Genomic DNA, 23,345 nt, shown 5'->3' with positions numbered 1-23,345 from the left:
ATTCCCCCGCTCAGCTCCTGGTCCTGTGCCTGTGTCACCTGTCACCTCATCCTTTCCTCCATAAACCACCTTACCTGCACATACCACTTGCCCTTCAGGCAGATGTCGCCCTAGTACATATTTTGAGGACACAGATTAATTTATCCTCAAAGAAAATTGGTAGAAATGAACAAATCAATTGGAGGAGATGCAGCACAGACACTTGGCTGGGTTTGGACTTATTAACAGAGACTGCAAAAGTTCTGGACTGTTGAGTTGCAGCAGGCTGAGGTTTGGACAAACACCTTCCCCAGTGCCTTTACTCATCATTTACAGAATAAGGAACCTTCAGCACAATCTCACCATTTCTGGAAGTCTGTGTTCCAATCACTGGAAGCAGGCAGGATCTCTTCCTTCACAAAGATGTTGTACAGCTGACACCAACATCAGTCAGCAACACCAGAACATAAAGGGAATTGGTTCCTTAAGATGGTGCAGATATCTTGAGCCCAAATTCACTGTGTTGTAACCCTTTACTATTTAATCTTTAATAATTGCCTCAGACACTTATTTCTAAATACTTATGAAGCAAGGCTAAATGGACATAAAAGGAGGGGGGGAATAAAAATCTGGTTATTTCATATACCAAGGGGCACAGTGACTAAAGCCAAACCCAGCAAGTCCCAAGCACAGTCCACTCACCTTTCATTAGAAAAGGGAGGTTAGGACACTTGGTACTGTACAAAACCAAGCACTGAATGTCCAGACATGACTCAAGGCCTATTACAAAAGAGCCTTGTGATAACTTTCACCACAATGACCTGGCTTACAGTGATTTCACCGTGTGATAACACTCAGTTCACTGAAATCATAATTAAAAACAAAAGAAAAAAGCCTCTTTAGATTGATTTTGCAATAGTAGTGCAACAAGAAGCCAATCAAATCATGTAAGAGTTTTATTTTAATCACAGAACTAAAAAGGCTAATATTTTATTAACATAAGGTTGCAAATTAAAAAACAAATTCCAGAACTCCTCAACAGTCTCCACTGTAGAAATGTAAAAGACTTGTGCTTTGAACATCAGCGTAACACACTGCAGGGCTGAGTCCTCCGCCCCTGCCCCCTCCTCTTACCTTCCAAGGGGAAAACACCTCACTGACATCCTCAATCTGCAACTTCAAAGGACTATTCTAAAGCAGAGACTCAACACAGTCATTGTCAGACCCAACACTCTGTGTGTCACACAAACAGAGAACAACTTTAAATGAGAAATATTCAGGAATTGATAACTGGCCACCAAAACTGCAGATTTCATGTTTTACAGCACCGTAGTTGAACACAAGTATTTGAGAAACCAGATCGAATGTTCACAAGTGCATCTCTTCCAAATTTTTGTACCCTGTTTATTTTCTTTAAAAATCATCTCTAGCAGTCCAATACTGCCTAGAACACATCTAAGCACACTTTCCATAGATCTAAAAGTCTTAACTCCACCTTGGAAACGATCCTATGCCTCAAGCTCTCACCATGGGATGGAGTCTAGAGTTAGAGGAAATTTAAATGAAATTAAATTAATTTAAACTGGAAGTTCCAAATATTTTACTTCCCACAGGGATGTCTTTCTTGGAAATCCAAATATTTCTATCAAAACACTGACCTGAAAGAGCAAAGTCAGGAACAGGGATGAGCACCTATGATCAGTGGTTCCCTTCGACTATGACCTGAAATTGGTTTTGTTTGCAATGATGTTTAAAAGCATAACTAAGCTCATTTTGTCTCTAGAAAGTTGAAAATAAAAATGAAATCTACTGAGACATGGAGGCAGAGGCTGTAACTGCCTCACTTTCACATTTGGAGAGATGAAGAGCAGATTCTTCTGTAAACACATGATTCAGTACCATTGTGTGACCCACGTCTGAAGGACAAGCTCATCACAACTTCCAACAGCCCCAGAAAGTGGCCTTGGCTTGGCAGCACTCAAAGGCTTAGACCTGGTTTAGAGAACCAAGGTACAGACTGTTTCTTCAGCCAAGTTCTGCCAGAACTTGAATACAATTTGGTTTTCACATCTAGCAAAAAAAAAAAGTGATTTATGAGGTTATTGCAGGGGATATTTTGGCAGAGAAAGCAGGCACATGTCTGTTGTTTAAAAACAAAAAAAAAGCCAAATAACTTCACTGGTTTGGTTTAGAGAATTGGCCTGGACTGCACAGAAGGCAGTTTAACACAGACAGGGAGTGGGGGGAAGGACAGAAATAACACACCAGGGGACACAAGGAATCTGCAACCACCTTCACTTGTTTCTGTCTAAGAAATTGTACCGGGAGAGAAACTTCAGAAAATGATTGGTACAATCCACTGCACTGCAAAGATCTCCCCTGGCCCAGCTCAGGAGAAGGATGCATGACTTGGATATTATAAATCCCATCTTTGTAATCCACTGGGTTCACAAGCTGTGAGCAAAGACTCACCAAATCCAAAAGGAAAAACCAGGACATTTTTGCTGTAAGCTTCAACTGGTCACAGTGGATTAGAGGGAATCCTTCAGGCAGCTGCCATGGAAAATCCTGGCCACCTGGTGGGTACCAGTCGCAGGCACACGGACAAACCCCCCAAATGAAGACAAGCATCTCGTTTTCAAGTTGATTTTTGTAAATGGAAAAAAAATGTATAAAATCTATCCATACATGAACAGATACAGGAAGTTACACAATCCAATTTACAACTATAGTCATAGCAATCAGTCCAGAATAAGAACAAGGAAAAATTCCAATGCTGTCGTTTGTCCCAAGTCACTACAGGGCAGATGATTGGCTGCTTCTTCTTGGTGCATGGATAAAACTGGCTACACCTTCCCTACTTCCACAGCAATGAGACAATTTCAACAGACACGTATTAAAATTGTTTTGAAATGCATCTGACTCTAACAATAACACTGAATATTCAAGGATTCATATCATTACAGCATAATGTTTGCCTCCAGGAAAAGGGGGCAGTAGATATTATCAAAGAGAAACCCTGCAACCATCTTAGAATTTACAGCATTGAGTTAAGGATTTTTATTTTATGATTTATATCCATCCTGGAACACTTAAAATTTGCGTGTCCTCAGCTCAGACATTTACAACGCATGCGGAGACTGTTACTACTCAAGGAACATGGATGGGGTCATGGAAAAAGCACTGGTGGGCATTTGGTCTAATTTTAGTGAACTCATGTCCACCATGACATGCAAGTCACATCTGGCAGCAGTTTTCCCCTCACGCCTCCATTTATTGGAGACCCCAGAAGACAAGGCTTGAAGGAATGGACAGGGGAGCTCAGGTACCATTTTAAGCAATAGAACAAAACTCCAAGCAGGGGCCAGCCTGTGGGAATGCTGCCCTGCTACTGCTGTACCTGTGGGAGAACAGTGTCAGCCCAGGGCTCAGAAAAGATTCCTGACTGAGTTTTTAAGGAAAAGGGAGGCACCTTAAATCCTGGAAAGTCAGATTTCCTGTGTTTGACAGGTGTACTGAATATACACACATAATGCAAGAAGGAAGCTGTGCTCATCCACCCAGAAGGCTGCACCATTTTTCTGAGCACAGAGAATATACTACCTCTTTCAACAAAACAACAGCAATAATAATAAAGCAGAAGTGGAGAATCCAGACTGTTGGGTGGTCTGTGTTTAAAAACATAAGAAAAAAAAAAAAGCTTATGCTGTAAAGACAACAATTCCCTTTCAAAGCAAAGGCCACATAAAACTGTGTTGCTCAGTTTGGTTTTTACTTCATGCCACCTGTAAACACAAGACTGGATATTCAGTTTCTGGGAAGAAATGAAACCACTTTTAAATCCAGAGTAAAAGAAATGCCCTCCACTGCTGGGATCACAGGTTACCCACGAAAAGGTAGCTGGGAGAAGGCTTCCTCTTCTCGTTTGTTCACTTCATTGAAAGGTTCTATCTGAACAACTGAGCTTTCAATAAAAGCACAAAACATTTCCTGATGTTATTTATGCCCTCTGTCTCTTAAGTTTGCCATGGGGACTAACACTTTCCATTCCTCACCAACAGATACATCACCTTTTTGGCACCATGGGTGGAATTTCTTCCTAATGTATAATTTTTGCCCTATACAAAAGTCGATTGTCTAATCATGCAAATCCAACAGAACTCCAAAAAGTGCCACAAGACAGTTCAACTCTTTGCAAAGTACTACCTAGTTTGTACACTGCCATAGGAACCTCCCAGAGAACACACTGCCGTCCTTATTTAGAGCTGATGGCGTATTTCATATTTGGCATTTCAACCTCTCTTTCTGGGGGAGGGAATCGAAATCCATACCCTGATTCCACTGATTTTTCCCTCTCAGAGCTCTGAAATGCATGAAATTTTTTTGATTTGTTGAAGACATCTTCACTGAACAGCCTGATTAGAGAAAAACATACTGATTCAATCAAATAGAAAATAAAGACAAAAACAGGTAGTGGTAGATTTCTCTATCTTTTCTCCTGTCCTTTGAGACGAGGGTAGAGTTTCACTGCTACTGCATTTTCCCCAGCTGGATCTTCTTCCAGGCCTCTGATGCTGTGAAAATGCAGGAGTCAAGGATCCCAGCTACAGTAAATGTTCCTCCAATGATGGCACATATCTGAAATTACAGAGTAAACACGTTTGTCAGTGATGAGGGAAATTTTTACTCTACTGCTGGGGTATTTTCTAGAAGCACAGTAAGAACTAGGTAACAGTACTGGGGATGGAATTACATGGAAAATCATTCAGAAAAACCATTCCCTACAGTGGAATAAATGAGTGCTATCCTGAACTCACCACAGCCTGAGCCATTCCTAAATCCCAGCTCCTATAGCCGAATTCTGTTCCTTTCCGGGCTAAACTCCACCCAACTCAGCTTTCTAGAAGCTCTGTGTTGTTCATATCTTCCTATTACTGTTTTCTACTATAAATACCACAGCCTGATAGTCTTTTCCCTATTTTACAAGATTCAGCATTTGCAAACAGGCAAAAGACACTTAAATAGCACGTGAAGGGCAGTGACTAACAGAGAAACCCAGCTCCCAGGGACACCCACAGCTCAGCTGTCTAACACTTTCCGTGACAAAGGCTGCTCACAGAAGCCAATTTAACTCTTTGTGGGCCAAAGTTTTCCACACAAGGTGTCTTGGGTTGAATTATTTAAACACCAGTAAAAACGAAAAAATCATTTTTCAAGAATAGAGTTAGGGAAAAAATTAATCTCTTGATTAGCATAGCAGCCCACTTCACTTCTTAAGTGCTAGAAATATTCTGACATATCAAATCAAAGGTACCATGTCTTCAAGCATCAAAAATCAGGGGGCAGCAGTGATAGACTTTGCAAAACATTGCTTCAATTCCCTTATCTATGAAATGGGGACAATGCCAAATCTGCCTCCCAGGGAAACTGAAGGAAAACACATCTGAAGGGTTCAATAGTGGTCTCAGTCTCTGTGGAAAAAGAATCCCAGAATCATTTAGGTTGGAAAAGACCAACAACACAAAATACTTCCCTAACACCCTGCTACACTGGCTCACTGGTTTGGGATTCCTCTCTCTCTCTTGGCTTCTAGCTCATGGCAAAATCCCCATTTTTTCCTAGGCAGGTCCCTGTCAGGAGATAAGCTCCATATCTTGTGTCCTTCCCTCAACCCCATGTTGTTATTCTCAGAACCACCTAATCCTACACGATGTACAGGACCAAATTAAAAGAGCATCACAGTTACGAAGTAAAATATGTGGGAGTTAAGAAATGCCAAGTCCTGTGTAATCAGAACTTGGCTGTTAACATTATTAGGTTATCTTATTGTGTATCATACTCTCCATGTGAACATTGCCTAGTGCAGTGCCTGGGGTGGGGTGGCACCCTGGGAGTTTTTTCCCATCCTGTGGTATTTGACTGCTGCCTCCTCAGGAGCGGGTGGTTTGTACTAACTCAGTATTCAGTGTAAATCATATGCTTGTGTGTCAAAAATAAGGTGGCCAGCAGGACCAGGGCAGTGATTGTCCCTCTGTGCTGGGCACTGCTGAGGCACCTCGAGTGCTGGGTCCAGTTCTGGGCCCCTCATGACAAAAAAGACATTGAGGGGCTGGAGAGTGTCCAGGGAAGGGCAGTGGAGCTGCGGAAGGGTCTGGAGAGTCAGTTCTGTGAGGAGCAGCTGAGGGAGCTGGGGGTGCTCAGCCTGGAGAGAAGGAGGCTCAGGAGGACCTTCTGGCTCTCTACAACTCCCTGACAGGAGAGTGAAGCCAGGTGGGGGTCAGGCTCTGCTCCCAGGGAACAAGGGACAGGACAAGGGGAAATGGCCACAAGCTGTGCCAGGGGAAGTTCAGGTTGGAGATCAGGAAGAATTTCTTCACTGAAAGTGCTGTCAGGCATTGGAAGGGGCTGCCCAGGGAGGTGGTGGAGTCCCCATCCCTGGGGGTGTCCAAGGAACAACTGGTTGGTTGACAAGGTGGGGATCGGGCACAGGTTGGACTTGATGATCTTGGAGGTCTTTTCCAGCCTGATTCTGGGATTCTGTGATATATGTATTACAAAAATGCAACACAACTGGCACAGAAGGCAACCAATGCCACACGACACGTTCCTTGCCACGTCTCTTCTCCCACACAGCACTATCTCCCATGGGCAAAATAACAGACCAAAAAAGAAAGTAAGAGCAGCAGCAGCTCAGCAGGGATTCACAGTGGCAAAGGAACAAACAATTCATTAACAGTGAGTGAAGGCAGCAAGAACTAAAGCTCATTTCCATGAGTATTTATAACCGAGATATGAGCATTTAGTGAGGTCAGTGAGACGAGGAGGATATATGGTTTTAGCAGGACACCTGGCATTCCAGCAGAACAAGGCTTCTAAAACCAGAGTACCAGCCTGAGGCAAAGTTAGTAATTTTAGGGGACAAGTCCAGCTCCTACCCCTGTGCACCCCTCCTCGCTGTCCCTCAGAGCATGACACAGGGTGACTTTTCAAGGAAAACGACCACCACAGAGTTGGGTTATTTCAGTCCAGAACAGCTCAGCTGACAGGAGATGTCACACCACAAACACAAAACCCGTCCAACATGAAGATTTTGCATCATATGGTAGGAAAATGTGATTTCAGTGCAGCAGTGTAAGGGGGTGGGGAATAGAAAAAAAATAAAATTCATCTGCACAGCTCAGCTGTAGCGCTGAGTGTGAGTCACACACACCTGGCATCGCCTGGGGCCTGACCCCAACACAAACAGCCTTGAGTACTTGTGAATAAAGAAAGGCAGCACCAGCACTGGGCTCTAGGTCAGCACAGAAGCTGCACCACAGTGTTCCTTTACCATCACAGTTCTAACACATATGGAAGGCAGGCATCAGGTATTTATTTATAGCTAATGTGGTTTTATGCCAGGAATGATCTGTGTTTGGCTCCATGAGGTTACAGTTTGAGTCAGGCCCAACCTGACTCAAACTCAACTTCATCCCATTAAGGGATGAAGGAAAAGAAACACAGAAGTGGAATAATTCCAGCTGTTAGAGGTCATGAAACATGGGGAATGCACAGGGGTCTGGAACAGAAGGTTATTGCAGGAGAGCAGCCGGGATGCAGGCTGAGGCCTAAAGGAAAACATGAGTGGATATGTAGGAGGCAAGGTTGCAAGCAAAGTGACAGAAAGACAAGTGTCAGACACATGACTGTGGCACCTCTGAGACGTCCTGAAGTGTGAAAATGACTTTTAAGGACAGAGGGGACCAGTAGGACCCTTAGGTAATTCCTAGTATGGCAAGCTGCAGAATCCCACACAAAGATTTCTGGCTGACCTGCAGCACATCTTGCAGAATAACGCTGTCTTGTTTTTAAAAACACCACTGGGCCGAACCTGATACCTGCCAGTAACAGCTCCCATGGCTGAAATTATTCTGCCTGCAACCATTCCATTCCAGCTCCTCCATCCCATTATTTTCAGTTTAATTTTCTCACACCTCGAGACCAGATGAGTCCTCTCATACCAGGAAAAAAAAATTTCTTTGGATTTTGAATGCTTCAGCAGAACTTTGGCTGCTTTTCTGCCTGCTCTCCCCTCTCAGCCCCTAGACTGACCTCATGATAAAACCTTCTTTCAGTTTGGCCACTTACAGGAACTCATAAATTTTCAGCAGTGAAACTTTCCCCCTTGCTCCATAACCTCAGCCATGAGGTCTTGAATGGCTTCTCTTTATGAGGAGGTGCCTTGATTTTAAGCAGCACAGTTTAACAGGCAAAACCAACTGCGTTTAACATTGCCACGTTTCTGTGGTTAAACCCAGGATCCCTGGAAAACTCACAGAACAGTGACAGAGGCAGCACTGACCCACAAGTAACATAAAATCTTACTTAGTACTGAACTTTTTGGAGTACAACATATAAAGTAAAATTTATGCTAAACCAAAGCCTTTTGTCCTGCACAGGAAGCACCTCTCACATCGTACAGAAAATGAGGATAATTTTTCATACCACAAAAAAATCTGAGGAGCAGGCATGAGTTAGAGTGGGAACAGAGATGATCTGGGAGTGCTGCTACAGTGCTATAATGCTGCTCTTAGCAGTATTAAAGTTTTAGAGGGCAAACTCATTAGTATCAAAGATCATCATATCAAAGATAACCTTCTCAACAGCAGGAGGAGATGCCTTTGGCTCTCTGCTGAACAGCCAACACCCCTGTCTCATCTGATCTCTCACATGGGGATCATCTCTCAACACTGTGTCCTTCCCTCTGACACCGTTTCCTCCCTAAAGTCTCTTTCAAGCTCACAGGATCATCCCCCATCCCTGGGACAAATTTAAATGTACTGAAAGCCCAAGTCGTTGCCCAAGTAAACAATCAAAGAGCCCCTATCCCAGAGCCTCCCTTGTGGTTTTTAAATTGAACAGCTGCTGCTCAGAACAAGCTGATGATTTCCATGGCCAGCCGGATTTGGGAATGACTCTGCATGCCCCAGCCCAGGCTCTGTCTGGCCCTCAGCCCAGTGCTGATCATCACTGACTGGTCTCCAGGGAAACTGTGATGCAAAAGGCCACACTGGGATACAGGAAGGGGCTAAAGCACAACGGAACAGATCATGTCATCAAAACAGGGCAAGGAAACCGAGGACAAAGGTGTTTTGATCCTCTGCTCCCCCTTCCTGCCTTTTCAATGCCACCCTGGACGCTGTACAGCCGTAAGTGTGGCACATCCACAGCCAGGGCTGCCCTCCTGTACAACATTCCTGGCCTAAATGAGAGCGAGAGCAGGTCACCTGTACCAGGGCCAGACAGACCAGACAGAGCCAGGCTACAGCACCTGGAACAAGGATCTGCCTCTGCATCAGCCCTGTCTGACGAGGTCACTGCAGCAGCCACTGCAGCACCAGCGTCATCCACAGCCTCCATGGGAAGGACGTTCAACTGGAAAGGCCCCAACTGAGCTGCTTGACACTATGGCCATTTATAAGACCAAAAAAAGTAGCCAAAAATCAACTGTAAAATTCTTCCTAAGCAGTCCAGCAGCCAGAAAGTGCCTGGCTAACCTTAAAGATAGGATAGGGCAAAATTCAGGCTTAGACCAGAGAGGAATATGGCATGTGGAGAGGACTGTTATTTTGGGGAGGAAGAGAGGAGTAACTGAAATTCATATTTTATCATAATTCCTTATTTGATGAAAACTAATCAACCTTAAAATCTTTTTGGAAATAGAAGTGAATCTATTGTTCTATTTTTAGATTCTCAATAGGAAATAAGCATTTCAGTTTTTGAGGTTATGAGATACAAATCCAAATGAGATACAAATCCAAAAGGTCATTGTGGCAACCAGGGAGGAAACCCTCTCCTGTGGACCCCTTATGTAAACTTGGAAGCATGGTATCAAATTCAACAAAGATGCTATTTATATGCACACAATGGAATATCAGCAGTGAATCAATGCTGCAATGGACATGACAAGAATCCCACCTATTAATCATTTCCAAACCCTGTTTCCCACTAAAAACACCTCCCCACCCTCACCCCCAACAAGATGTATAGGAAAGCTCTGAGAGCATATTGTCAGGGAAGGATGTAGAAGCAGTAGGAGACACCAAGTCATGAAATGCTGATATTTGTCCCTTTTTAGGATTATGTTTTGAAATCAGAGAAAGTCTTAAACCACGACGTTTAGATTCTGCTTCAAGTTCCTTTCACTTGTTATTTGTGTATCCTAGAGATCACAAGCATGTCTGAAGTTAAGTGAAAGGAACTTGCTGTTTATCAGAAGTTGTAAAATCAAAATCCTGAAGTGCAACGCAGCTACACTGTTTATGCTACTTCTAATTAAAATAGTTAAACAGTTTAAAAATCAAAATTTGAGGTCTTCATTCCAGCCAATTTATCAACTCCTTCACACTCCACCATGCCTCACTGGCACAGCACTCTGCAGCTTCAATTTTAAGCCAACTCCCCGAGGACTAATTTTTTAAAGGATCTTTAAATAGCTCTTTTCCTAACCAGCAGTTTGGACAGCACAGCTTTGTCAGAGATGCTGAGATCAGTACTGCAGGATGCTATCTGGACAGATCAAAATGTAACTCATCAGGAAAACACCTCTGGAATTTGATAATGCAGCTCTTTTCCACTTCTACCCAGAAGTAAATGCCTGGAACTGGAATTCCCATATTAAGCCAAGCAGCAGCACTGAGTAAAAAAACGGCCTTCCATTCAGTGTCTTGTAGGAGAGGAGAGATGTGGCTGGTGGTAAAATCTCTGTTGCCAGTTTTGTCTCTATTTACTGTAAAAGTCATCAAATAACCAGCAGATAGCAAGGACAGACAGCTCTGTGTCATCAAACAGTTCCCTTTCCCTCACATGAACTTTTTACTTCTTACCTCTCTAGGTAAGAAGAGGATGACTTTGGCTGGCACAGGTTGCCCAGAGAAGCTGTGGCTGCCCCATCCCTGGAAGTGTTCAAGGCCAGGTTGGACAGAGCTTGGAGCAGCCTGGTCTAGTGAAAGGTGTCTCTGCTCATGGCAGGGGGTGTAACAAGACGACCTTTAAGGTCCCTTTCAACCCCACTATTCTATGATTCTCTGCACGTTTGATCTCATCATTAGCAAACAGTTTATTGCAGCTTTACAGCACACCATGTTAGCTTTACTTCCAAGTTTCTGACATGCTGCAATAGAGCCCATTCTGCTTAGACAGAGCCTGGCACCTCTGGAACAGCATAATTTTCCCTCTTTTTGTGCCTAGCTATTCAATCAAGTTGTCAGAGCACTGGACTTACCAGTCACCTCACTTACACTTCAGTACAACTGCAGTGATGTGCTGCTTTATCTCAGTCATGTCACAATGCTCTGAAGCAGAAACTCAATTCTTCTGGGCAGGAAAGGCTCAGAAGATAAATGAAAGTCAGGCAGGAGAAAGGAGAATTAGAGGTTTAGAGTAACTCACCGATGTGATAAACCTGTACAAAGGCTGTCGCCTCTCTGTGTATTTCACTGTGATGGGGCTCAAGTCGTAACGAAACCAGATGGCTGGGATAATGCGGCCAGTGTGGCTGTAGGCTACGTACTCCTGGAAAAGAAAGAGGGGGGAAAATGGCAGAAAATGTGAGTAATCTCATCCCAGAGAGTGCCTGCAATAAAACTGCTTCTGTGGATTTGGCTCTTACTCCACGGTTTTGTACCAATCATCAGACAGAAAAATGCAAACAGTGAATTCATGTATTACTGCCCACCCCCCATCCTTAGCAAACAGGAAAACAAGCTCTTTATAGTCTGATAATGATATAGCTGGGAACAGAGTGATGGTGATTTCTCTCACCTTCATTCAAAGTTACAGAACTAAACAGAAATGCTGACTGATTCTCTAGTTTAGAGATGCTCTGTTTAAATACAAACAGCCTCTAAGTGGTTGCAGGTGAAGTTTTTGCACTGTAAATCATATGTATGTAATATATTTTGTATATATATCATATACTGGGATATTTATCAAACAAATGGAATTTAGTTTGCAAGAACCTGAAAATCCCTGCACACCTCTGTAAGGCCCCCTTCCCACTGGGACCAACAATGGGAGTGCTTTGCCCACTCAGTATGAATCATGTGGAGCCATGTTTAAACCACGTTTAAAAATCAAGCTAAAATGAAACTGTATACAGAAAATATTGGCAAAGGTTCAAAAAATATTCCACGCTGGTTCGGGAGAAACGTCTTCAGATTGCCAGTGACAATGTCCTTTAATCCATTTCTTTCCTAACAGGCATAAGGCCATCAGCCACAGGCCAGCCCCTCAGCAAGACACACTGCACAGTGCCCATACAGAACAGATATTAACACCATATTAGTATCAAAAGTCATATCTTTTTGAGATAATAATTTGGTTATGCTCTCAGTGGAAACAGATATCAGTTTTCAATGATCAGGGCATTCACGGCTCGAAGAAAAATCCAAGAAAAGCAGGCTGGGGACTCAGCAATCCAAGGAGAGCCATCAGCACCAGCATGGCATACGATGCCTCTCTATCTTCCCTTTTCTAGCCCTGTGACATGCTGCCAACTCAGATCACCTCTTCTCTTTCAATTGTCCTCTACACAGAGGCAAGTACTTCAAAAAGATGAAGAAAAGACAAGCAATAGGACACACATGAGCATGATACAAAAAATACAATTTTGCTCTCTGTGAGCTCTGAGGGAGCTAATGAAACAGCATTTATCTTCATTAATCTTATATAAATCCCAAATTTCCCACTATTGAGTTTTTTTCCCATGGATGACAAGAGAAGAAGCCCCTAGTTGTAATATTTTCAGGGCTCTTATTGGAGTTCTGCAGCACATCTTGGGACTGTGGTTATCTGGGGAAGTGAGGAAACAGAGGGTGTAGGAGGTAAGAGAGGAGACACAGCCTACACTTAAGACCCTCTTCATCTCTTTATACTTATCACTCTGTGCCAGACTATTGCAATGGCTTCCCATTTCTCTTTCCCACTGATCAGTCTGGGAGTAAAGGACTAAAGCACCAAAAGAAGAAAATGCAGATGCAGCACTGTTTCTCTGCACTTCAGTTTTGACAGAACTGACCTCATTTTTTCCTTCCTCTCCCCTTTTCCCCACAGCAATCCTGCCCTAATGAGTCAGTCTTGGCTGAACGCCCCCATTTGCAGCCAAGCTCACAGAAGTGTCAAAAGCTCCTCCTGTCTATTTTCCAGAGTGCTTTCAGAACTTCTATCGCAAGAGTCTTATCAGAACAGCAGTTGTGACATTAAGCAGAACAAATACATTGTAATCTGAACACAGGGAGATGTCCAAACCCCTGGGACACACCATACAGGCAAGCCCAAAAGTCACTAGACGGGAACATAAATCTGAGAACTAGTCCAGGAGAGTGTGTGCTTGATTATCAGCTGGGGCAAACTAGCAGTAGGTAGATATTATTAACAGATTCTGGATTTTCATTTAGCATGCAACTGGCAAATAATTTTAAACTGAAAGATGTTTTTCACCTTAAAAAGTAGGGTCTTTTTTTTTTTTCCCTTTAAAAAAAAAATGTCAATACATTGTATTACTAAAATGCTGGGCATGGCACTCAGTGCTCTGGTCTGGCTGACAAGGTGGGTCACAGGTTGGACTCAACAATCTTGAAGCTCTTTTCCAACCTATATGATTCTGTGATAATCCACCATAACAAAGCAGGTACTGTGAAAGAGTCAACCAGTATATATTTGTTGCTACAGGTTCAGTGGCTTAATGTCTGAAATCAACATTTCTAAAAAGCTAAAAACGTGGCTAATTTATGTTGTCTGATACACCCATCAAAAATGAGATTGTTTTATAACTGAAACCAGGTGTAAGTGATGTTTTTTATCTTCAGCTGGGTTACAGTTTCCATTCAGATGCATCTTCACACAAACAACAAAAGCTCCTGCAGCAAGTGAAAACCTCCCATAAATCTAGATCAGTTAAACTGACAGATGAGAACGTCAGGAGGAAGAATACCTTTCTCAGGAATGAAAACAATATCATCATCTGCTTTGACAAGCCCTCTCAACCCCAATCCTGGTAAATGCCAGCACCAGGAGCACCAGGAAGCCCCACTCCGAAGAGCTTCAGTTCCTCCTTCTCCCAGCAGAGGCTACTGCTCCCCTACAAACACGTGTACATGGCACAGCACAGAGCAGGGGGGGAAGAATGGTGACTGAACATCCTCCACACATCCACTGGGCTGCAACGAGGAGCCTCCTTGAGAACTACCTGCCTCTTTACCTTGTTTGCCACTGTGTATTGGTAGGAGTATCGCTGCTTCCCGCTCATGTCTTCGTACACCGTCGGGACTATCTTCAGTATATAATCGTGAGATGCAAGGGCTGTGGTCAAGAAAGGAAAGTACACATTAGCATTCAGAGAAAGGAATCACAGCCTACACAACATTTCAAAGCAAAGGAAGTCACAAAAAAGGTACCTCCCTCCTCCTTATCGCAAGTTCTGTGCCAAAGCGACAATTTCACGTCCTACATTTATGTCCTTTGTACAGAACTTTGCCAGGTAGTTGGATGACACCAGAACTCACCCACCACTTCTGTAGGATCACAACCCATGGGGGTTTGGGTTACCTGAACCTTCCTAACTGCTTGCAACTATAAATGGTAACACTTATCACCACCACAAAAGCCTGGTTAAATCAGGAACCAGCTCAGGTTAGAGCTGCAGCTCACTGAGCTCCTTTTGACAGAAGCAGCTGAGGCATCACAACCTGTGATTTCTTGTGCACCCATCTTTCTTTCTCTTCTTCCTTCTCCTACAGCTGCTTACCTTTTTTTTAAAAATTATTTAAATGGCTTGTGTCATTTTTTGTGTCTGCTAAAACAGTTCTAAAACAGAATTCTACCTTACTTCTCTGCAGGATCCTTTAGCCAAGCGTAACATGACATTTGGCTCCTGGAGTAAAAAAAAACCCAAACCACAATTGTATATCTTCAGGAACAGCCACAGAAGTTTTGTTCCAAGAAATGGACAGGACTGATGTCCTGCAGGAGCCTGAACACTTGAGAGAAAAATCTATGCTGAATTGTAGCCTGCACTGGAAATTTCCCTTTGCGTGCTGCTCATAAAGCAGGGGAATGAAAATCCCTCTCCTTCCAGTCACAGTGTAGAACTTTAGGTAGGAGCTAACCTGTGACACAAGAATAAGAGTAAGTTCTGGTGGTGGGGGAACGATAGGAATAGAACATGGATAAAAAACTGCCTAGTTCTGAGTCAGTTTTAACAGAGCTGGAAACAACGTCCAGTTTGCAAAAGGGCTGCAAAGGACATTTTGGGCTAAGCCTTCTCTGTAGCACTGGAGAAAATGGAAATGTCAGCCAGCAACATCTGGATCATTTTGGCTAAAGAGGCAAATGAAAGACTTCTGGATACACCAGTGTTGTGTGAATGGCCCTGTTTTCCCTCCTGCAGAGAGTGGCTAAGACCTGTAATCACCAGGAATACATACGATTTGAGCTGAGCTTGTCTGCTCCCTCCAAGGCATTGAATGCTCCGTGAACGTTATGGACCTGGAAAGCAAAAAGGCACATGAAGAAACCTGACTTGATACTCCTGATCTTTGCTTCCCTATCCTGTAACTAGATCAGCCTGATTCAACCTCTGCGAAAACAAAGCCTCAACCCAGTAAAAGATGACCTGAAATATCTTTCAGTGACCATCATCACAGAGGTTGGCTCCAAGTAAAAAAGTTGATTTCACAACACCTTACAAGATGAAACTCCAAAACCACTCCAAAGCTAAAGGAATTGCAGTTGGAAGAGGCCAGTTGTGAAATTTCATTGTGAGATTATTTCCTAAGAGCAGAGTTAACTGTGACATTAATTTATCAGGCTGAAAGAGAACTAAATGGGAGTCACATAGGCTAAAACTCAGGAGTTCTGCTGCAAAGGTAGCTCATGTCAGAGCAGTTGGGTTTGTACAGCTTGCACTCATCAGGCCAGTTGTCACACTGTGCCCTTGGAGATGGGAAGGACACATGCCATCACTGCCATCCCTTCAACTTTTCCTGCAGCTGATCGCAGGCATGCAAGTATCTGTTTGCCCAGAATAACAGGATTTCCATCCCATGCCTTGCACATACTGTGATCTGCAGTCTGATGTCCACCAACAGAATAATCAATCTGTGAACACTCCAGACAGGGAAATCCCCCAGCAAGAGCTGTAGGTTCAGACATTGTGTCACTCACACAATGTACATTAAGCTACACAGAAAGGACAAATAACTCCACAGCCTAGAAATTCCTGACCAAAAGTCAGACAACAGGGAAGAAGAGTTTGGAGTAAGTATTTGGTCATGGGTATGACAGGGTTTCACCTCACCAACAGGGCAGTGCAATCTCCTCCCCAGACCCTCTCAAACTGGCAGCACGTGGATGTATTTGTCTCATCCCAAAGGCCATTTCCCTAAACACTATGGAGTGGATTATGATTTGGAGGAAGCAGCAACTGAACCAGTTTTGCTCAGTAGAAAGGAAGTTCTAGAGAGACAAAATCATCACCAAGTTCACGTGGAAAGTGCTGGTAACAGGAGCAGAGCAAGAGCAACAGCCAAACCTGCTGCAGTGCCTTTCACCACATTTCAGATATTTTACACAGCAGCAACCATTTCCAAACTACATGTGCAGGCTGTACTTATTCTTTACTCATTGTAATAGGCATATGAAAAAAGAGAAGCCCCTTCTTCAGTGTTATGTTCTGTTCTTGATACAGGTAGGAAGTCTCTCACAGCATATCTGAGCCAGAGACTTTAAGGTCCACTTCAAACTTCCTCATGTAGATTTTTCCCTCATGCAGATGAGACCAAAATTCAAACCAATGAATTCTTGTATGACAGGTAACCCAGTAAAGCCAGATGTGGAAAGTAAGAAATTGTGCCTTTTAAATCATAATTTCTCTTGAGTACTAGATCATGGTGTTGAATAATCCTGGTTTTAACCTTGTGAGGGGTCTTGTGTTCCCTTGATAGGTCAAGGTTGGAAGTTATTTTAGCCTGTTCTTCGTCTCTGCCTGAGTTATATGTCTTTGCATGTGCTTGTAGATGTTAAAGCATAGGGTATCCAAGGTCCTGGCAAGCATCTTTTTGAGACCCATGTTATAGAAGAATTAAGTGTTGACATACAACATATGTGGACATATAATTTGGGCGGAGACCAACAGCAGGCTAAAATAACTTCCAACCTTGCAACTATTATGGGAAGACACCTCACAAGGTTAAAACCACGATTATTCAACACCATGATCCAGCAATTCAGAGAAATCTACAATTAAAAATGCATAATCTCCTACTTCCCACATCTCTTTCTTTAGTGGGTTACCTGACATGCAAGAACTTCATCCTTGAAATTCATCCTTGAATTTCAGTCTCATCTCAATGAGGGAAAAAAAATCTACAAAAAGTCTGCCACTGTTGTGCATGAAGTACTGATGAAGACTTGAAGCTTCATCAGTAGATGATGAGATTCAAATCTGTGTTTCAAACAGACTGGTTTTTCTGGAGAACACAACCTGTACCTTAGTGGATCATTTTGGCAGGGTCAGTAACAACTTACAAAGAACTAACTCCCAGCACATGACACAAGTGAATGAGAAGCTTCTCACCCTCTTTAAGAAATATAAGCATGTATTACATCAAAGCGGGTGGAGACAACCCAAAATTTTCAAAGGTGCATCCAGACAGGTTTAAAGCTCTCCATACTTGCTGGCTCCAAGTGCTTGCTGAGTCTTGGTAGCCCCTGTTTAGAGAACATATCCTCCTTTAATTTGTGCTGTTGAACTCCTGTTTGCCTACAGGATCAGCAGCACCTACGTGCTCCCTTCTTGTGTATGGAGACGATGAGTAGTTATTTTGAACTCTGAAAATACTACTCTGAACTTGTCCAAATCAGGAGCCAACTACCTGTTTGCTAGACAGGTTTCTCACCATCAGAACTGAAGACACTTGCTCCTTTGCCCCCAAGTGTCCAGGCTCCTCCTTCATGCTGATTCACACTTCAGCTCCCTTACTCCAAGACTCCATGATAAAACAATGGGAATGCTACCTCAGAGCACTGACTTCCCACGCAAAATGCAGAACTCCCTATTAGCACTTACCTAATATTTTTCATAATCTCAGTGTGCTTTACAGACATTAAGCCAAGCTTATTTATATGCTAATATTTCACCGTTCCCACACAAGATATTTCCTAAAAGAAGCCGGGAGCAGAATCAGAAGACTACAAAGCAACGCTTAGACTTGTTAGCATGAAAAAGGGTTTTGGAAGTGGGTGTACAAGAAGCAGACTAATGAGACGTCTGTGCTGAGGAAGGAAGATTACAGAGAGACTATGGGTAAGCAATGTTTAGGGTGAGTCGCAAACTGGGTGTGCACATGCATAACTCCCACCTGTGATGCCAGCTCCTTGGAAGTAGGCTAGAGAAGTGCTGTAATCTGCCTTTATTGAGAAATCAGGTATTATTACATAACTTGCAACACCTGGTGAAATTCTATCCACTGGGCAAGTGCACACAATCAGCTTCTTCCCAGCAGGGAATTGGCAGTTCCAAGTTTAACTTGTGTTTCATAGAACAAATTTGACTAATAGGTGTCTGCTATACAAGTACAGTGAAGTGAATTAAAAAGAACTTGTCTGGTGCTTTGGTAAAGACAGTAGCAAGCACACATCTTCCCTGAGTACACTCACTGCTCCTCCACAAAGGAAGAAAGGTTTGTTTGCTGTGTTAATACTGAAAACGGGATTTTGCTGAGCCATGAATCCTCATTCCTACTCCCTGCAGGAAGACAGCCACACAGTTTTCCAAAAGCACTTTCAGTTTCAGAAGAAAAGAGCAAAGTTACTCTATGACTGGACACTGCTCCTCCCTGAAGTGGTGGCAGGGAACCAGCTGTGAACCCTTCCAGATGTTGCATGGACACAAGTGATGGGCTTGCTGACCCAGGCAGTCCTTTCTTAGGGCCTCCCCACACTGTACATGGCCCTTCCATAAAATCCAAAGTGTCTAATGTTAAACCCTTCTCATAGCATTCCCCTGCAGCCAGGGAATTTTCAGGGACGAGAACTCACCTGTAACTTGTCCCCAAAGGAGAGCTTGTGGATGACGTGAGTCATGTCGGGGTTCTGGGGCTGTGCAGTGGCGCTGTGCGTCGACACGTGAAAGTTACCGGGGACCTGGAATTAGTCAGGACAGGGAAGACAGGATTTCACATTTTACCCCTCAAGGCATTGCTCGGCTCTGTGATATGACATGGAAGCGCCTGGATCCATCCAGGCTGTACCTACTGAGCAGTGGACAACCTCTGGCACGTCAGAGAAAGGCTCTGGGATACCCCCCTGCACTTGATCAACACTTGGATCAGATACATCCCACAGCCCAAGAGTTTGGCACCCTCACGGTGCTAGCACTGCTGATTAGGAGCTGATGAGTGGATCACTCCCAACTTCAGGGATTCCCAACACTTAAGGCTATGTCTTTCATCCTATTAAAATAAAATTCCTGTCTCTGACAGACAACAAACAGTTGCTTAATGTTTTACTCCCACATCTTGCATTTGTTAATGCGCCCCAATGCTGCAGAACAGCCCAGAAAGCTGTGGATATATTCTTCTTTCAGTACTGGTCATGAGCAACTCTACATTTGAGATTGTGCCTAAGAATGAGTTTTAGATAAAAAGAGGGAAAACCCACCAAACTCAAGGGGCCTTCCCATACAAGCTAATCTAGATCTTCTGTTTCTAGCCCTGGCAGGAGACAGCAGGAGTCTTAATTTTTTAATCTTAAGTTTTTAAAGGGAGGTAAATACAAAGTTCTGCAAAATACAAATTTCATTTAAGGACTCAGTTCCAAGACAGAAAGTGAGCACTGGTGTCATTCTGATGGGACCACTCCAGCATACACACAGTTTTCAGGTCACCAGCCCTGTTCTGTGAAGTCTTTCAGCAGATACAGCTCAGTCACTGTTATGGAGGGTGCAAGAATATTTTTCTATTGAGAAAAGGTTGTGAAATGAAGCAACACTGAGAAGCAATGTGGCATGGCCTAAGACAAGAGTGGGAGGATGGTTATACAACTGGTGCCCACGGTGCTCTCTGCAGAGAGCACCAGCAGGGCCACGGGAGGCCACATGCTGGTTCCATGTGCTTTCAGGAAAGCTAATTTAATGACTTGAGGAACAGCAGTGCACTCCTGGGAACACTTTCAGGTGTGGACACCAGCTGTGTCATAAATAAGCTCAGTAAACAGGGCGGCAGACTCTGCGGTAAGAGGCACACAATCATCTCACTGTCACCTTGTCCTCCTGCCTCAGGTTCGAGAATAACACCCAAGTGCAACCCTCGGTCAAGTTTCAAAGCCTGGCCAGGTCCCACTCCAGGTCCCAGCTCACACAGAAGCCTGTACAATTCCTGCCAAGGTAATGCAGACCTCCAAGTCATACACAAGAGGTTCAGGTTGCCTGAGCCAGAAGTCCTGGATCAGGTCCCCTCCTCTGACAGCTGTCTCAGCCACTATATGAGACACAAATTAAGCACTGAAGGAAGCTCCTCACTGCCATATAGATCACCCCCCTTCTGAGCTGCTTTGGTGAGCAGGACACACGACATCTAGCAGACAAATCCCCCAGCTCCATGCTTCGGGAATTATCTGAACAAGAACTACCTTGCAAGAAGCTCTTTCCCAGTTTTGTGGACTATCAGCTGCCAGCAATCTTGGTGGCTTAGAGGTGAGGAACCAAACGTCCTCTTTTTAAGTCCCTAATCCTTTCCATGCCACAGAATCAGTAAGAGGTTCTGCCTGTTATTTTTAGATATGATTGAACATGACCTGGGAGGAAAAGAAGGAAGTTGGATTTTGTAGCCTGTGGTACATGGAGAGGAGTGAATAAAGGGTGTGCCCTTCTTAGGACATCAGTGGGTCCCAGCACTGCCTCCCCCACCCCAGCTAGTCATCTCCAGCATTACATAGCAAGATTATTCAATCCTGAACACACCCATCCCAGAGAGGAGCCTCCTCCAGGCCTGGATTTTCATTCTTTGAGACAGAAGCGGAGCATCCCGGCAAAGCATGCGCAGAGGCCTCGTGCTGTATTCCAAACATCCCAGCACGGAGCCGCTTCTGTTCCGCTGGCACCCTCTAGTAGGGAACATTCCTGTCATTCTGCGGCTCTCAGAACAAAAGAGGGCTTGGATAGACATTGCCAAAGACCTCTCCACAGTGAGTCACATTCTGGAGGTGCAGAAGTTATGACAAGTAAACATAGAAGCCACTTGGCGTTTGTAGGGAGCGCACACACAGCCTAAACATTAGGCTGCTGCACTGAAGGGCAGCACTGGCTGCAACACAGAGCTGCTCTCTGCTGTTCAGCAATTCTATCTCGATTATCTGTCTTGGAGAGTAGAGAAAACCCCTGATCTAACACATTCCCTGTGAGTCTGGCCATGCAGCCTCCTCTCCCCACACCATCTGCAGCACCAAGACTTAACCTTCCCCCTGATCAGGAATATGAACATACACACTGCAGGAGAGGCACTGACACACAGATTTTCAAGAGCATTTTACAAATGGATCTTGCCAGCATTTCCCCCATCCCCACACACTCACCCACTGTCATTCCTACTCACCTTGTTGATGCTGAAATGGCCCTCAAACCTGCAGCCATCCCCGTTATTGAGAGGGATCTTCATTGAGTTGTCAATATGACCCACTTCGTGCCTTCCCATTTCATCTTGGATGTCTAGTCCAACCACTGCACGAGTGGGAAGGGAGAAGACAAAAAAATCAAAACAAAAGACCAGGAAAGTTGCATAGGAAAAGCATACGTTGCTTTTACTGGGAAAAAATCCACATCTCTTTTGTTGACATCTCAAATATTGTTATACCTGAAAGAACCTTGTCACTAAACTTTTCACACTGCCTATCTGACACAAACATACCTCCCATGTCCTGCCAGCTGACTGCAATCTCAATTACACAAACAGAAAAACTCTAGGTAGACAAGCGGGTGATTTGGGAAAAACCAACAATCAGCTGGTGCATTCAGTTATGAATGAAACTTGGGAGTTTTCTTGCTCCCAGACACAAAAAGGTTGCTATAAAAAAAAAGGAAATGAGATTTAGAAAGAAGCCAGTGAGGGAGAGCAGCCACTAACACAGGCTGCAGAGTGAGCACAAGGTCCAAGAAAACAAGTGTCCTGGCCTGGAACAGAAAGCAATGGGATATTGGCAAAGGCTGCAGCTACTTGATCTCCATCCACCCTGTTACAGAAGAAGGGCCACTGTACCAGTCTGGGCTCATTTGAAGTATTACTTAAAACACAAAGGAAAACTGCTAAGTGAGAAGGGGTACTCACATTCACAATGCAGGTTTGGCAAACTGATGTTCAAATTCACTTCTATTTTACCTCCACTGTCTTTGTCTGGGTCATCCACATAGAGCTCATTAACTCTGGAGGGCAGAAAACACAGGTGGGTTTAGGCACACATTTCCACAGGGAAAGAACCAACAATTTGCATGGGGAGGGAAAAAAGGAGACTTGGAAGCCAGGGGTTGACTGTGATGTCTACAACCAAGTTACAGAGAGCATGGAGAGCTCTCCACAATGGAATGGGGGCAAATCACTTAACTTTACCTTTTGCTTGGCAAGTGCAGGGGGCTTTAAACAAGTCTCTTGTCCCAGGAGAAAACAAAATTCCTGTGCCCTTCCCTAATCTGAACTTCCAGAAGTGATAAAAAACAAGAACCTAATGCTGAAGAGGTGGCAAGCTCATGAGCTGCCCTTCACTCTTCTGGGCTGTTACTCCTTTTAGGAAGGAGGGAAACATGTGCTTTTCCATTTGTTTCATAAATAGTTTTAGAAGAAGGCTGCCCTCTCAACCATCCCCCAGGAAAGCTTATTTGTGTCACTTTGTTATTGCCACCCAGCTGACAGAGCAGCGGCAAGAGAAGGCAGCAGGGCATAACTTGGATCTTCCTCCTTAATATCACATTTCAATCTATGAATGGTAACCAAAAGCAACAACCAAAATTGAAGAGAAGAGGATTTGAGCCAGGAACAGATGGGAAGACACATCCTGGACAGCAGGATCTAATACACTATACAACAGTCTCCCAAAGAGTAATGCTGTTTCATAGCACCCACAGTGCTGGCACGTATTTCACAAGAGACAAACTACAGACAGAGAGTAAAAGGAACACAAGAGTATAAATATTTATTGTTGGCACATACAATCCATCCGACATAAAAAATAAACCAAAAAGACCCGACGCTGAATTAGCTGAATGGTCCTAGAGAATCCACTCTGGGGAAACTCAACAAACTAAACCAAGATGCTGCTGAGATTGCCTAGCAGCTCTTTTC

General features: G+C 43.9%; 1 protein-coding gene across 2 annotated transcripts in view; it reads right to left on the bottom strand.

Annotated features, from left to right (window-relative positions):
- Positions 1-927: 927 nt before the first annotated feature.
- The window catches only part of ERGIC1 (endoplasmic reticulum-golgi intermediate compartment 1), a 60,766-nt gene continuing 38,348 nt past the window's right edge, over positions 928-23,345 (bottom strand). For both annotated transcript variants that reach the window (XM_027643369.1, XM_027643368.1), the window contains exons 4-10: positions 22,338-22,432; positions 21,609-21,733; positions 19,057-19,161; positions 15,444-15,504; positions 14,219-14,319; positions 11,410-11,532; positions 928-4,617 (exon numbers count right to left, since the gene is read on the bottom strand). In XM_027643369.1, coding sequence (XP_027499170.1) covers positions 4,510-4,617; positions 11,410-11,532; positions 14,219-14,319; positions 15,444-15,504; positions 19,057-19,161; positions 21,609-21,733; positions 22,338-22,432 — 718 coding nt within the window. In that variant the 3' untranslated portion in view covers positions 928-4,509. The remainder of the gene's footprint in view (positions 4,618-11,409; positions 11,533-14,218; positions 14,320-15,443; positions 15,505-19,056; positions 19,162-21,608; positions 21,734-22,337; positions 22,433-23,345) is intronic.

This window comes from Corapipo altera, unplaced genomic scaffold (assembly GCF_003945725.1).
Source record: "Corapipo altera isolate COAL_440 unplaced genomic scaffold, ASM394572v1 75, whole genome shotgun sequence".
Lineage (NCBI taxonomy): Eukaryota > Metazoa > Chordata > Aves > Passeriformes > Pipridae > Corapipo > Corapipo altera.
The sequence above is the reverse complement of the archived record's forward strand: the minus strand, read 5'-3'. Positions and strand labels throughout refer to the sequence as shown.